The following is a 16869-nucleotide window of genomic DNA, read 5'->3' on the forward strand; positions in this document are numbered from 1 at the left end:
CCCTTACAGTGTCTAAGTATTTACATTGAATAATTTTTTTTTTCAATTGACTAAAAAGAATCTATATTTTTGGATGACATTTTTATGCTTACAATTACACATCTTTAGGAACCTGAAATTCCATATATATTCAGCAGTTTGACAAAGGAGGATTACATTTCTCTATTTTCTTCATTTTTATTATTTCTGGTATGTCTATTAGGATGAAGATTCTATTTCCATTTAGCTTATAAATGTTGAAAGAGAGAGAGCATATGTGAGAGAATTCGTTGATTTATATAATATTTCTTTTCCTATAGCATACAAAAAATTACGTTTCACATTATAAGGAATCAGATAATGATTTAGGTTCAAATCTGCCACCCACTAATTACAAGTGAGTTTTCTCTTTCAAATTATTTTTATTTCTAAACTGTAGACAAAAGCCACAGTTCGTTTTTTAATTACAACACTTTAGACTAGTTGAATATCAGACATGGGTTTATACATTACAAAACTTAAAAATGGGAGAAGAGTCACAATGTGTCTTCTTATGGCTTTTTCATAATGTCAAAACTAAAATCAATTTGTTTATAAAGAAAATGGAGTCATTCAATAGGCTAAGTATAAAAAAAGAAGAGCCCAGGGTAAGGAAGACTGTGTTGTCCTTTGAAAATTAAGGTCACTTTACACATCTGCATGCACCATTATCTTCAAAAATATAAATCACTTTCAAGGATGGACGAAAGGAGAAAGTTAAGAGAAATAGGTTTTATCATGAGTTAATTATCTACTTAAGTTGATACTTCTCTTCTTAGAGAGAACATTTCAAGATCCAGAAAATCCAAAATATATCAGGAAAAAAATCCCATAACTATAAAGGTCATTTGAAGAAGCACTGGACTGAAAAATGGAAAAATAGATGAAAGAGGCTTTTAAAAGGTGAGTGCATTTAAATACAACAAATGATAAGATTAATGATCATAAAGAACACCAAGCAGAAAAATAAGAAATATCAGAAAACTACAGATATAAACGAATTTTATAAAATATTTCAGCTTTTCAAAGTATAACAACTCAACAAGAAAACTGCTATAGTACTGTAGAGTTTACAAGAGTGTCATTTCCATTTCCCCACATAATAGTCACAACAATTTTTAAAGATATGATTGTCTTCATTTTATTGAGAAAACAGTATTAGAGAAGGCAAATGACTTGTTTGAGATTACACAGCTAGAAAATGGTAGAATTGAGATTGGAATCCCAAACTCCATTTTAAAAATCTTATGCTCTTTTTAGTATATCATGCTGCTCAGGAAGTAGGTATAAAAATAATAAAGGCTAATATTTACTGAGTGTATTCTGTGACTAAGCACTTAGCTAAGTGCTTTATATAGCTTAATCCTCCACTCTATCAAGTTGCTATTATCATTTCCAATTTTAGAGAAAAGGAAATGAAGACTGAGAAGTTAGATAACTTGTACATGGTCATACACCTATTAAATTGTAGAGTTAAGATTAACCCGAGTAGTCTGAGCTCTTAGACCCTGTGTCATTACTACAGAACAAAGGAAGAAAAGGAATTCAAACTCTGAACTCATTGATTTGGTGTCTCCAGAACTAAGAATTTTCCTGAATGTTAAATGAGGAAAGATATGAAGAATGCTTGCCACGTAACGGATTCAATGAACATTACTAGTTCTCTTTCCTTTTTTTAGGGAGCCATTTTGATATACTCAAATGATGTATTCTCATCCTGGCTCTGCCACTTACTAGCTTTTTGACCCTAGGTAATTTATTTATATCTGTAAACCTAGGTGTCTTCATTTGTATAATGGGCCTCATATCCACTTTTCAAGGTTATTGTTAAGAATAAATGAGATAACATATGCAAGATTTCACTGAGACAGAGATCTTTGAGAAACAATAAAACTACAGAGGAAAGCTCATAATAAGACATCTGACTATGTGAAAATATAAGATATCTAAGTGTTAAAAATGAACAATATAAAAAGTCACGAAGGGCTAATATTATATATGGAGGGGTGTGTGTGTGTATCTTACAGATAATGAACACATCATGCTTCAGAAGATAATGGACAAAAGACCTATCAAGGAAAAAGAAAAAATACAAGAGGCTAAACATGAAAAACTGTTCAATTTCATTGTTAATCAAAGAAACATAAAAGAAAACAAGATACCATTTTTTACCTATCCGTATGGCTAAACAATAAAAACAATAATATTTTAAGTCAGTAGTTTACAGTGTGATCCTCAGACTCACCTGGACTTTTGTTAGAAGTACAAATTATTAAGCCCCACCATAATCTGCCTAAATCAGAAATTTGAGGGTAGGGCCCAGCACTCTAATTTTTTTTTTTTTTTACTTCGTATATCTTTATTTTTATTTATTTATTTATTTTGTCGATTTACAATGTGCTTGATTATTGTGGCCCATTACCGAAACCTCCCTCCCTCCTCCCTCTCCCCGCTCCCACCCAACAATTTCCTTTCTGTTCGCTTGTCCTGTCAACTTCGAGGAATTGTAATTGTTATGTCTTCTTCTCTCCCCTGGTTTTTGTGTGTGTGTGTGTGTGTGAATTTATTTATTTATTTTTATCTCCCACCAATAAGTGAGAACATGTGGTATTTCTCTTTCTGTGCCTGACTTGTCTCACTTAATATAATTCTCTCAAGGTCCATCCATGTTGTTGCAAATGGCAGTATTTCATTCTTTTTTATAGCTGAGTAGTATTCCATTGTGTAGATGTACCACATTTTCCGTATCCACTCATCCGATGATGGACATTTGGGCTGGTTCCAACTCTTGGCAGCACTCTAATTTAACAAGCCTTCTAGGTAATTATTTTTTTTCCCTTTTAGTCGCTATGTATTTTATTTTATGTATTTATTTTTAAATTTATTATTTTATTTATTGTTACACAATGTAGTTGATTTTTGTGGCCCTTTACCAATTCCCCCCTTACTGACCTCCCTCTCCCCCTTTCCACCCCATCAACATCATATTTTCCAGTTATGCATATTTGATGCATGCTAATGTTTGAGAAACACTATTCTAAGCTGATGAAGTTGTAATGAGATACGTAAATGATGTATTACTGGTGGAAAAATAAATGGCTACAACTCTAGAAAGCAGTTTGGCAATATGTGCCAAAAACCTCAAAATGTTCATATTATTTGACTCCCAAATTTTACTGTTGGAATCTGCCCTAAGGAAATGATCATAAATTGTATTTCAGCATACTGTAAAATAGGAGAGACTGGAAAATAAATCTAAAGCTATAAAGGAATGGTGGGAAAAAAACCTATGGTACATTGGAGTTCTGGTACATCTGTGTGTGTGTGTGTGTGTGTGTGTGTGTGTGTGTGTGTGTGTGTGTGTGTGTGTGAGTGTGTATAAAGAGAGACATATAGTAATTAGCAAGATAATAAATATGAAAAAAATGTTAATAGTTCTCTTCCTGGGTGTGGGATTAATCTTTTTTGTAATCAGCCGGGCTGGGGGCAATTCAGGCAAAGTCATGGCAAATGCAGACAAAGAGAACAATGCTTTATAATGTCTTTTCTGCATAACTCACATTATAGTTTTTCTGAAGAACAGTGTAATTAGAAATTATCAAAGTATCCCTTCCCCTCTTCTTTCTATGTCCATAGTCAATGCTCACTTACAGTAGGCATCAGTCTCCCTTTGATTTCTCTGTTGCTAAAACTAGTCTATTATGCTCTATTCTGAATGATATAGTTCTTATTGTTTATTCTTTTTATCCTATAATTTATGAATTTAGAGACAATTTTAAATTGCAAAGTTTAGAATTATAATATTTTTAATATACTTGGTATGGGTTACTAAAATAGATATCAAAATATAAAAATGTGCCCTGCACAATAATGCTGCAGTTGTATTATAGGATAGTACTAGTTGGATTTAAGCTCAGTGCCACTTTCTAATTTTGTGACCCTGGACATGTTATTTAAGTCTTTCTGACTTACAGTCTCTTTTAAGTAGAAACTGCTATAATACTTTTTCAAAGATTTTTTTTGTGAGAGAATATCCACTTAGTGCCTAGCACAGAGCCATACAGAGTAACAACAAAAATTTATTAGATCCCTTCCCTCTTTTTATCCATGACAGTATAATATAATGAGCTGGTTTTAATTTTTGAAAAATTTTAAGAAGTGACAACAGAAAGCATTTACCTGTAAAAATTCTATTTGAAGAAATTTACTACAAGCATATTTGAGAACTTTCTTTTTGCATAAATGAAATAAACCAAAATATTTAAATAGTTACAGAGCTGTTGGTTTTAGGTGATAGAATTATAGATGATTTTTCTCTGTCTTTAAAAAAAAAGCTTCCAAAGTTCAACAGTGAGCATATATGGCTTTCATACTCAGAAATAAACTTTATTTTTAAAAATATTCTCTTTATTAAATATTTTTTTAATGCTGAAAGAAGGTTACCGTTAAGAAGTTAAGGTAATGTTGTGGTGAGGAAAATATGGCATATATACACAATGGAATACTACTTAGCCATAAAAAAGAATGAAATTCTGACATTCACTGCAACATGGATGAACCTGGAGAAAATCACGTTAAGTGAAATAAGCCAAGCACAGAAAGAGAAATTCCATGTGTCCTTACTCATAAATGGGAGCTGAAAGAAAGAAAGAAAGATAGATAGAAAGAAAGAAAGAAACAATCACAATAATACTCTGAACTTTCAGAAGGAGAGAACAGAACTATGGTTCTAGAGATGGGAAAGGAGGAGGGGAGGGGGGTCAGTGAGAAATTGGTTAATGGACACAATGAATGATTACGTATTGTAATGATGAATATGCTAATTATACTGATTGATTATCACATATTGTACACAAATATTGATAGTCAATTCTGTATCCCACAAATATGTACTATCAATTATATTTCAATAATAAAAAAAAGATTAAAAAAAAAAAGAAGGGGCAGTGTGTAAAATGCTAATGTCCGTCAAACTTCCCAGATCTTTGGACAAGGGGTCTCAATGCAAATACAGTAGCATCCCTTCACTAAGTGGCCTCTTTGTCCTGGGGCAAAAAAGTAGATTAGAGGGCTTCAAAGAGCTGGGTACATTAGTCAGCAGCCCAGGCTGGGAAGGAAGACAGGCAGCTCTAAGTCCTTAGAGAGAAGCAAGGGGGGCAGCACATTCCTTTGTCTTGAGCTGAGGTTAGACAGAAGACTGACCAGTGGTGGGTGAGAGCCTTGCCAGAGCCCACAAGGAAAGTGAAGCCACGGGAAAACAAATGTTTTGATAACAGCAAGTATTTATGAGATATGAGGGATGATAAGAGTGCCCGATTTATTCTAGGAAGTTTCCCTTTTTCCTTTGCTCTTGTTGAACGTTGAGTTACTTGAAATCAGAAAATAAAAGTTGATATGATAATATAGGTGCTCCTAAAAAAAAAACAAACAAAAAAAGACCAAAAAAAAGAAAAGACCTGAACTAAGCTAAGCCTCCAGGAAAACAGGCAGCAAACCTAGGTGCCTGCCCATCTAGTACCTAGAGCAGGGATTAAAAGAAATTCTCCCCTTTACCCCAAGCCCAATCCATCTCAGACCACGTTCCTATGGGCTCAATACCCTTCTGGACATGAAGCTCCAGGCAGCTCTACCAACCCATCCCTCTTTTAAAGTGAGATGATTCACAATCATACTTGTCCTAATGTTATAATTACATCTTATAAAGTGATAGCTTTCTATTTGAATGCTATTTACCCACAATGAAATTCTGTCTCTAATAGATGGCCACAGAAGTGTGATTATGTATCTAACTGCACGATTTATAACCTTCACCTATTTTCCCATGTGGCATTATTTTAATTATTTATTTAATTATTTTAGTTATTTAAGTTCAATTATTTTGAACAGTTGTCTTCAAGTTTTTTTTTAATTTTAAGATTTATTTGTACATATTTGTGAGGTACAGTGTGTTGTTTCAATATATGAGTATACTGAATGTTGATTCACCTAGAATAGATAGCATAGCTTTGCACCCATTAATCCACCACTTCCTTTACCATCTCCCCCTAATCCTCTTTCCCCTTCTGGTCTCTGGTAACCATCATTATACTCTCTACTTCTATGATGGTTGTCTTCCAAGTTTTATAAGATTATTCCAAAATGACATAGCAACATTTAGTTTAGGTCACCAACCTAAACTTCATTAAGCAGAATAGAATATGATCCTGTCAAGTTCAAATCTATAAAAATAAATCTGGAAATTAAAATAAATGGCAACCAGCTAATTTCTATAATACACACTAAAAAATGAATGCTTGTTTTTGAAAATCAGTAAGAGAAATCAAAACAGCCTTATAAAAGTGGGCAAAGGCTTTTGAATAAACTGGCTAGTAATCATATGAACAAATGATTAGCTTTACTAGTAAAGAAATGCAAACCATAACGAGATACATTTTTCATCTATCAGATTAGCAAAATATTTGAAGACTGAAAATACTCAGATCAAGAAAACAGATCCTCTCACATACTATCGGTGGAAATGTAAACTGGTACAGCTTTTTAAAAGGGCAAACTTATACTATCAAAAGTATAAATATGCATACTCTTTCCTGGAGGAATCCTATTTCTAGAAATTTATCCTATAGATAAACTCAAAGATATTTTTTTCCTTCTTGGTGGTATATAAAATAATGGTGTTTTTTAGAATTGAAAATGTCTTAAGAGTTTATAAAATATGGTATAGGTAAGCATATTTTACTGAAGCACTGTTTGTCTTAGCAGAAAACAACTAAATGTTTATTAGTAAGAGACTGGTAAAATAAAGTATGGTATACAATGCAAAGCAAAACTCTACATCCATTACAAAGAATAAGGAAGGCACTGTGGTGGTATGACCTTAATATATTTTAAGTAAAGACATCAAGTTTTAGATTGGTATGTAAGGGGAAAAAAGGATATGCCTATGTGCATTGAGTGTACATTTTTAGATGCATAGAAAATAGCTCTTGTGATTAAAATATTTTATTATCTTGATGTTAAGAAAGTATCTAGAAAGAAAAATTAATCTGATTAGAAAAAAGTCATGAGCAGAAGAACTTAAAATGAAATTCACCTTTTTGCTGCTCCATCCCATGCCTGCAAGGAAAGCCATGACCAATGTGCACAGTCCTCCTGATCCAGGGAAACCAAAATACACGCTGCTGAACACAGCTAGCACAGAGAACCCCAAAACAAGGAATGCTCTCTTCCACACAAGTTTTCTCTTTAGGAAGAAAAAAAGTTGATTAGCTTAATTATGTCAAATAACTGATTTTTAATGATTCATTTTTCCATTCCCAGGATTTAGAGGAAAATATAAATGTTGGAATGCATGAAATAACATTTACTTTCTTTTCCTTAACAAAAGCAGAGTTAGTATATGTACGATTGTAGGTTCATTTTTCAGGAACACAAGTTCTCTTACTCTGCAGTTATCAATGCAGAATTTCACAGGGCTTAATGGAGTAGCAGAAAAAAGTGCACGGACTTTGGAGCCAGATAGACCAGGGTTAAAATTCTATATTTTTTACATCATTGGCATATGTAGTGGCTACATTATTTAACCTCTCCAAGCTTTGTTTCCTCATTGAAAGCATTTACATCATAAGGATTTTGTGACAGTTAAAAATATCATATCTCTATCATTTTCAGGCTGTTTGCTCTTTAATTTGATTTGATGCTCCCTTAGTTTGTCTTTCTAAATTCTTCAATACCAAGAAGCTGTAAGAGGCTATAGACTGAGTAGTTTTTGCTGTTGTTGTTTTAAAGTCGAAGAATTGTATACTTGTCTCCCTTTATTTTTGCCTGTTCAGCCTTTTAAACTTTTTGAGCACTTTAGAAAGTAGGTCTTTAAAATTGAGTCCTGGAAAACACATTTCTACAAAGACTTGTACATGAATGTTTATAGAAGCATTATTGATAATAGCAAAAAACAGGAAACAACCTAAACGTACATCAGCTGCTGAATGGATAAACAAAATGTGACATATCTGTACAATGGATATTATTTGGCAATAAAAAAGAAAGTTCTGACACATGACACATCATCGATGGCCCTCAAAATCATTATGCTAGGTGAAAAAGGGTAGTTACAAAACATGACATATTATATTATCACATTATCAAAATGTCCAGAAAAGGCAAATTTATACAGACAGAAAGTAGATTAGTGGTTGCCTGGGGCCAAGGTTGGGAACATTAACTATAAATGGGCATGAGGAATGAAAATGTTCTAAAATTGATTTATGGTGATGGTCACAACATGAGTGATTAGTAAAAATTAAGTTGTTGTACACTTGAAATTGATTAATTTTGATATGTAAAAATATACATTAAAGCTGTTAAAAATTTTTTAAAAAAGTAAAAATAAAAGTTCTGGAAGTGGATCACCTGAGTTCATTCTCACCTTCACTGCTTTCAAGTTTTGTGACCTAGTTCAAGTCACTTATCTTGCCTAAGTCTCAATTTCCTCATCAGCAAAATGGTCATGTTAATAGTACTCTCTTTATGGATTGCTGTATGGATTGCACTAGACCAGCACTTCCCAATAGAATATTTGGTGATGATGGAGACATTCTATGTCTGCACCATCTATGGAATTGTTCTGTATCTGCTATAGCCACCTGTACCTAGTGCCTGCTGTACTGAACAGAGCGGTACTAGATGATGACTTTATAGTACTTACCACATCATTTGATAAACAGTAAGAAACAGAATGTAAGCTATCATCTTTCTCTTTGTTTTGTTGTATAATTAGAATAATCCTATAATTTTCTTTTATGCATTAATAAACTCTTTTACAGATGATTTTACTTGGAGTTTTTTGAACATAATAAAAATTCAAATCAACGTACACTCTGATCATAAAAATATTAATTTTCTTAATTACAGTTCCTTTTTAGTTAAGTTTCTTATTCCCTTCAATGCTCTGAAATTTCAAAATAATGCCAATTTGTAGAAATAAAAGATTTCTATATGTTTTACAGTGAAATTTGAAATGTACAGAATATAAATTAGAGAAAAAAATTCCAGGACTACATTGAAATCTTATATATTTAACCCTCTTCATAAATCTCATGGACAGCACTAATATAGCAGTAAGCAATTTTAAAATGGGAGACCATTTTCTCGAATGTGTTCTTCATATCCGGTTTTGAGGAAAGTGTTCTAGAATGTTTTTCCAATGACATTTTAGAGCATGACTTTCCACAGATTATTTCTTTTACCTGGTCACTGCTTGGAAAGTACTGAATAAAAAATCCAAGAAGAGATCCAGTTGCCACACCAATCGCCACCTCCAAAAGTCCTTTGAGGACATTAAAAACTGTAGAGCCTGGAAAACACATAAAAAGAAAAACTTCAGACAGAATTCTAAATTCGTAAATATACGAGCTTGACTCTATAATCATCAAAATAAAGCATATAAAGAGACCTTTCCTGCTCTTCACATTCTTAAATACATGTGGCTTAAAATGTCTAATAAAATGGGCCCATCTCATAAGAAAGGCATGCATATTATTGGAGACAAATTTCAACACAGGCATAAGGTATGATTTATGTAATTTTTCATATGTTTAATTCAATAAAATTCTCCTTAAGGGGCCTAAAATATTATGAAAGACAAAATTCATAATCCAGAGCTAATTTGTTCTACTATATTATATGTATAGGTCAGATGAGTAGATAGATTTAGTTTTCAAATTACCACTTAACAGCCTGATTTTTTAACAATAAATGTACATTGATTTTAGTAGCTCTGATATATACAGAATACAATAATTTAAGAATTTGGCAATTAAAATGAAGAATCTTCTTACTACAATGAGTGCAAGGGACATACTCCTGCTAAATGTTTATTCTAAAAATAAATCTAAAAACAAAATTATTTTTGATATTGTTCTTAGAAGAATCTGTATTCGTTATTTAGCTTCTTTGAACTATTGTAATATAAAGTTAAGTTGACCTGCGTTTTCCCTCAGATCCTACAGGATTTTGGAAACTTTTAATTTAAAAAGCCCTTGTTAGCACATTACACAGAAAATCATATTAAGATTGTTCCACACAGTTTCTTAACAGACTGTTCTAACAAAAAAATGTACTAACTAGTTACTGCGGTTTCTTACTATAGTTGTCATCTCCCTTACTTAAAAAAAAAAAAATTACCCCTGAAGTCATTTTATTTAGCTAGGATAGCTCTCTGCTAGGTAATGGTGTGACTGTTAAAAGCATCTAGCTGTGACAGTAGCATTATTTTCAAGCTATTATAGTACATTTACTATAAATGTGTAAAAAGAAGCCAATTTGTTTCAGTCTCTGGATTAGTAAGGTTGTTTTAAAAAAAATTCTGGGGCTCCTCCCCTGAAAATTCTGATTCAGTAAGTTTGTCAGGGCCCAGATCCAGAAGCTCTAAGGCCCACTCTTAGTGAGGCAGAGCAGAGGGAACACAGCAGAGTCAACTAGGAAGGTTCTTCGAGATACCCACACTCCCACCCTCTTTCCTCCCCCCATTATGAAAACCCCTGCCCAGCCTCTCCCAACTGGCCTCTTGGCCCTGACCCTTTCCCCGTCCCCTTGTGATTCTAATGCAAACTACGTTGCTCTCAAACTGTGGTTCCTAATCCAGGCTGCACTGGTTTCTATTCCCAAAGGTTCTGATTTAACCAGTCTAAGGCAGGGCTTAATAAGAGTATATTAAAGAACTCCTAAAGTAATTCTAGTGTGCTGCTAAGGCAGAAAACCATTGTTTTCAGGAAAGTGGTGAAAATATAAATTTGGATAGGTACAGTAGAGTTAAAGACAAGAGTATAGATTTGACCTAATAGGTAATAGGGAATCTTCATTGGTTCTTGAACAAAAAAGTAACATTATTAAAACAGTGTTTTGGGAAGCTTAATTTACCAGGGTCTGAATGGAAGGCAGACTCTAGGGCAATGGGAAGGGGTGAGATTCTAGGTAATAAGTATAAATCATATAGAACCATAAAATGGGAAGATAACTACAGGGGCTGGGGAGAATGAGAATATATGACCTTCCAAGAGAGTGTGTCCCCACTAAAAAATCTAAGCTAAAGTAGGCTATAATTACACTTTGCCAATAATATGGAGTTGCAAATTTCATTTCCCAATTTTGGACATAAGACTAAGGAATGAACTTAAACTTGTGCTGTGCCAAAGGATAATAAAAGTGTTCAACTGCTTCTCAGCCCTTTGGCTAAGATATAGTATCTGTTTACATCAGTTTAATAAAGGTGTCGAGTAATAGTGGGGGAAAAAATTCCTTAAGGTCCTCTTTTATTACTATTTGAAAAAAAAAATGTCCATTCAGACACTTATAAAGTATTAGCAAGACACTCATTAAAATCATTGCTATTATTACCCATAAATGTTAAAGATGAAAGAACATTGTTCCTATTTTAGAAGGCTGTTCCTTCCACTTGGGCTGCTTTCCGTCATTTGTGCTTAATGAAAAACCTACTCATCCTTTGTGTGAAGTCTCCAGATCAATCCAAGCAGAAGCTGTTCTTTTCCTCCTTTAAACCTTACTACCTTGTATCTCTCATTATGGCACTTAAAGCATGCAACCTGAGCAGTCTCTATCTAGAGGGAGGAAAGGAGTAAAGATAGGTAGTCCCTTCTAAGGTATAGAACTCTTGATGTTATTTTCCCTATTTTTAAGTTGTCTCAATCAATTATCAAGCAAATATACCATGCTTAGAACATTGCAACCTATGTCCCCAGAGCACAGGAGGAGAGCATGTTGTGAAGTGATTACCTGTGGAAAAGGCTATGCCCAAGCATGTGTTGAAGCCAGTGATGGCCAGAATGTCATCGAAGCTGCCAGCAGCCATGAGTAAGGTTGGGACACCCTTTTCAACACCATAGCCTCCTCCCTGCAAAAGGAGCATCGAAGGCACCACAACAGCTGGAGATACAGCGCCTAAAACAAAACTAAGTAGGTAGTACTTTAACCATTTATGATAGTATCTCACTCAATATTATTATTTTTTTGAAGTTATAATAACCTCTACTCTTTTACAGGTTAGACTTTGGACAACTACAGTTTCTCAAATGGCAGAAGAACACTAAAACAAAAACACATATACACACAAAAATTCCACAGAACATGGTTTTCAAAGTGTGACCATGGACAACCTGCTTTGGAACTACAGAGATTACCTAAAAATGTGTGTTTATGAGTGGTATAAAAGACCTAATGGGGTTAGGCCTCAGGAAGCTGACATTTTTAAAACAAAACATTCATGTTATGAGGTTTGATAAACACTGCCATGGGCTTTTTGGATTAGAACCCAGTGATGCTGGGCCTTCTTTGAGGGTATGGTATGTAAAATAAGGCAACAGATTAGAAGGAAAGGCCATAATGACAAGTGACAGTGATATTAATAACAGCAGCAGTCTTAAGAGCAGAAATAGTGCTTACTATGTGCCAAACACCAAATTGAGCACTTTACATATATTAAACTAATTTAATCCTTACAACAAGCCTATGAGATAGATACAATCTACCTTTAGTTTACAAATGAGAAATGAAAACTAACTTGTCAAAGAAAAAAATAATAATAACTGGTCAAAGATCATATCCTGGCAAATCACAGAGCTGGAATTGAATCCAGGCAGTAGAGCTCCAGAGTCTTTACCATGAGAAGTAAGAATTTCTTACTTTTTGCCTACTTATTAGCAATAAATTCTTACTACATACTTTCTTATTTATTTAATTCTCATGGCTCTTAGCCACTGGAAGTAAAAAACTGACAGTGGAAGAAAGAGATAGTGGAACCACCGAGTCCCAACAGTCTAGTGACAGAAGGAAAGCAGTGGCAGGTGCTGACCACTGTTGCTGCGTTTAACACCCTTTATGCAGACTTCTGAGGCATATCTCTTATAGATATGGAATTAGGTGCTGGCAAAAGACCATGACTTCTTCAATAGTTTGGATTATTATAATTACTGTAAAAGTTAGCACATACATAGACTATATTTTGAAGTTAGATTATTTAGATTATGCTGAAATATCTATGCTGTGTTTTCTGGTGTCTTTAAGAAACTGCCATGATGCATTCTCTTGTATGGAATCAGGGAAAGTCCTAAACATTCCTGCATATTTTCATATAACAACAAAAAAAATTATCACCCCAGTATAAATCCCCATTGCCATGGTAAACCCATTAGAAAGTGGGCAAGAAGAGCAGATGCACACGCCTCCACAAGACAGGGACCCAAAGAGAGTCTGACACAGACACTCTTCAACTTCTTCAGGGCCTGAAATATAAAAAAAGATGTGATATTATGATATCGTAATATATATCATGATATAAATACGGGTTTTCATCCTAAGGCGGGACTCTAATCTTACCCTGTCCTTCTCTGATTTACCTTGTCTGATTATAGTCATAAGACCTCCATTCAGGAAGGTCCTGTCCCATACCCAGGAGGATGCAATACTGCACAGAGACGCCAAGAAGGATCTGAACAGACAGACCCTGCCGGTTTCCCCACCCAGTCTGTCAATGTTAGATCATACTCTTTTTTTTCAATCCCATTTCTACACGCTTGTTTATGCTTCAATTATGCCTACGTAATGCAGCTTCCATAAAAATGCAAGAGCACAAGGTTTGGAGAACTTCCAGAGAGCTGAACATGTGGGGGTTCCTGGAAGGTGGTATGCCTGGGAAGGGCAGGGAAGCTCTGCAACCCTTCCCCAATACCCTGCTCTATGCATCTTTTCATCTGTATCCTTTGTAATATCCTTTATAAAAAAAGGATAAAAGTAAGTGATTCCCTGAGTTTTGTGAGCTGCTCAGCAAATCAATCAAACCAGAGGAGGGAGTTGTGGGGACCCTGATGTTTAGCTGTTGGTCAAAAGCTAGGTAAAACAACCTGGAGCTTGCTATTAGCATCCGAAGTGGTGGGGGGTGGAGTTTTGGGGACTGAGCCCTCAACCCATGGGATCTGACACTATCTCCAGGTAGACAGTGTCAGAATTGAATTGAATTGGAGGACACCCAGCTGGTATTCACTGCTGAATTGATTGCTGGCTTGCTTGGTGGTGGGGAGAAAACTCTACACATCTGGCCACAGAAGTCAGTCTTCTGTATTGATGATTGTTGCTGAGTAAGAATATAGGAAAAACACAGCCTGTGCTTTTCTTCTCCCAACAAGAGCCATACTCATATAGTCCTCTTAAGACATGCAAAGAAGATGACACTAAATGCCTTCTCTTCAGTATTCATGTCCGGGTCATCATGACTTTTCTAGGTAATAAGTTTTAGTTAACAAACATTTCAGCATTCTAAATATTTTAGAGACAGCTTAGTTAGTCTTCATAGGAAGTGTATGAAATAAGTAATATTGTTATCTCTACTTTTTAGATGTCCTCATCTAGAAAGGCACAAGTTAAAGTCATTTGCCTAAGGTCATGACACTGGTAAGTGGTGGAGCCAGGTTTGAACCCAGACAGTCTGCTTCCAGGGTCTGTGCTCAGAATCCCCATACTACCTGATTTAACCCTCTTAGTATTAGTTTTATTAATAACTTGTGGCCCCAGAATGAGGCTAGGGTGAAAAGCCTCATCCCCTAAGAATGTCAAGAATATTCATTGCTGCATTCAAAAACATACATTAAAAAAAGCATACTTGAGACTCATTCTGTATACTAGGCAGTTTCCTAGGTCAGTACACTTAGCCCTAAACACCTGTTCAGGGCTTTGCACAACAAATATATGTTGTTTTCTCTCCTAAAACTACATTATTTATAACTATGATCTATACTTCTGTCAGAGAAAAGGGAGCCTTTATTCTTGGTGCTGTCGCCACATATAGTATCTCCACCTTTCTCCAAGAAAGAGTATGGGAACATTTTGGGGGTTCTTGTGAAGCATAAGGTTCTGCTTCCAAAACAGTCCCGCATGAAATAAATTCTATTCCCTACTTGAGAATGTCTTGCAAAGCGTCCACATCCATTTCCTAAAGCTCAGTGATTCTAAGTAATTGGAATATAGAAGGAATGAAATTCCTATTCAATAATTAGAAATTTACACTTCATACCTTTGAATCCAGCCCAAGGCCAGCACGAACCAATATGATGGACAGGGCTATGCTTCTCAAAGAGGAAGACCACTTGTGCTTGATCTGTACATTATCACTGATGACGGGGATATTTCTGATGAGAAACCCAGCAAGCAGCATGCCTTGAATGAAGAAGTCAGATAAGTCAAGTTAGTTTTCAAATACAGAAAATATTTTTCAGCACTTTAGATGTGAAAGAGACTACTATATAATCTCAGCAACCACTTCCCTTATACTTAGCCCTTAGATGAAATTAAGTTAAACATTTAATTTAGAAAATTAAAATAATAAATTAGAGGAGCTAAGAAAAGACTTTAGTGTACAGACAAAAAGATAGATTAGAGTAATATTCTCCAAAAACTGAACCTATAAGGGAGAAACAAGATGCAGCATTTGAACAGAGAGTATGATCAAATTCTAAATATAAAATGTTTTAATACAATGCCAGTTCAGTCATCCTTTTGTGTGCCAGCAGCAAATAGCTCCTAAAATTATTTGCTATGTCAGATTACCTGAAATATCAATAAATACTTAAATGGGTTCTATTTTATCTTCAAACCAGATAATTGAATAAGAAACATATAACCTACTTTGCAAAGGCTTTATAAATGTTGTGATAAAATAAATACAGCCCTGTCATATCAGCTTCTTTCATTAAGTCATTCAACGTTTACTGAATACCTTCAGTATCTCAAACACTGCAATAGGTATTAGAGATGTAATAATGGACAAAGACTACCTAGCAGGGATGTAATAATAGACAAAGACTATATCTCAACAAGGATTCAGCCCCTAGAGAAACAAGACAAACTGACAACCCCAATTTTATGAAAGCATGAGGGGGTGTTGTATGAGCTGAGACAGAAAGAGTGAGTAAGGGGGGTCCAGAGAAGGGGAAAAAGAGAAGAGGGGGCTGGAGGTGTTGAGAAGTTTCTGGAAGAGACAGTAGGTATAAGAAAAAGTGATATTCTGGGAACTGCGAGTGGTTGAGTGTAACTGAGGAAGTTGAGTAATTTGTGAGGGAATTCTGTTCTCATTGATACCACATGCCCACGCAAAGGGGGAAGATTTCTTTGTCAGACACTGTGAGGCTTCTACCCTCCAGTCTTCTCCAGCAGTACCCTCTTCTCACCATGTCCTTATAAAAACCACACATCAAATGACTAAATAAACTTACTAAAGTTGGGATATTTTTGTGATGCAATCTATGAGAATAGAGACGAATTACAAGTACAGCTTTTTGTGACTTGCTACAGACATTGTTAAGGCATGAAAGCATCACTTCCAGGTGTCTCTCATCACTGCATGCTGTGGTTTGAATGTCTGTCTCCTCCCTCCAAAACTCAAGCTGGAACTAAATTCCCAATATAATATTTGAAGAGTGGGGCCTTTAAGAGGTTATCAGATCATAAGGTTTATGCTCTCATGAATGGATTAATCCATTAATGGGTTAATGGTTTAATGGGTTGTCTGGGAGTAGACTAGGGGCTTTATAAGGAGAGGAAGAAAGCATGTGGACAAGCTATTGCTTAGCACTTGCCATGTGATACCCTGTGGCACCATGAAACTGTAGAGAGTTCCCACCAAATTGAAGCCCCTCACCAGATGTATCCCTTGACCTTGGGATTCCCAACTGCCAAAGCTGTAAGAAATACATTTCATTTTCTTATAAATTACCCACATTCAGGTATTCTGTTATAAGCAACAGAAAACTGACTAATATATTGCCATTTAGTCTAGAAGAAAGTCTCCAA

The 16869-nt window shown here is 35.0% G+C and overlaps 1 protein-coding gene across 3 annotated transcripts in view; it reads right to left on the bottom strand.

Annotated features, from left to right (window-relative positions):
* Nucleotides 1–16869, bottom strand: part of SLC9B2 (solute carrier family 9 member B2) — a 57081-nt gene that overhangs the window by 13795 nt on the left and 26417 nt on the right. For 2 of the 3 annotated variants that reach the window (XM_063108214.1, XM_063108215.1), the window contains exons 5-9: nucleotides 15095–15237; nucleotides 13183–13310; nucleotides 11806–11981; nucleotides 9261–9367; nucleotides 7109–7258 (exon numbers count right to left, since the gene is read on the bottom strand). In XM_063108214.1, the coding sequence (XP_062964284.1) occupies nucleotides 7109–7258; nucleotides 9261–9367; nucleotides 11806–11981; nucleotides 13183–13310; nucleotides 15095–15237 (704 nt within the window). Of the gene's footprint in view, nucleotides 1–2003; nucleotides 2088–7108; nucleotides 7259–9260; nucleotides 9368–11805; nucleotides 11982–13182; nucleotides 13311–15094; nucleotides 15238–16869 lie in introns of those variants that run through there. The other variant, XM_063108216.1, reaches the window with a different exon arrangement.

The sequence above is a fragment of the Cynocephalus volans genome, chromosome 9, assembly GCF_027409185.1.
Source record: "Cynocephalus volans isolate mCynVol1 chromosome 9, mCynVol1.pri, whole genome shotgun sequence".
NCBI classification, from domain to species: domain Eukaryota; kingdom Metazoa; phylum Chordata; class Mammalia; order Dermoptera; family Cynocephalidae; genus Cynocephalus; species Cynocephalus volans.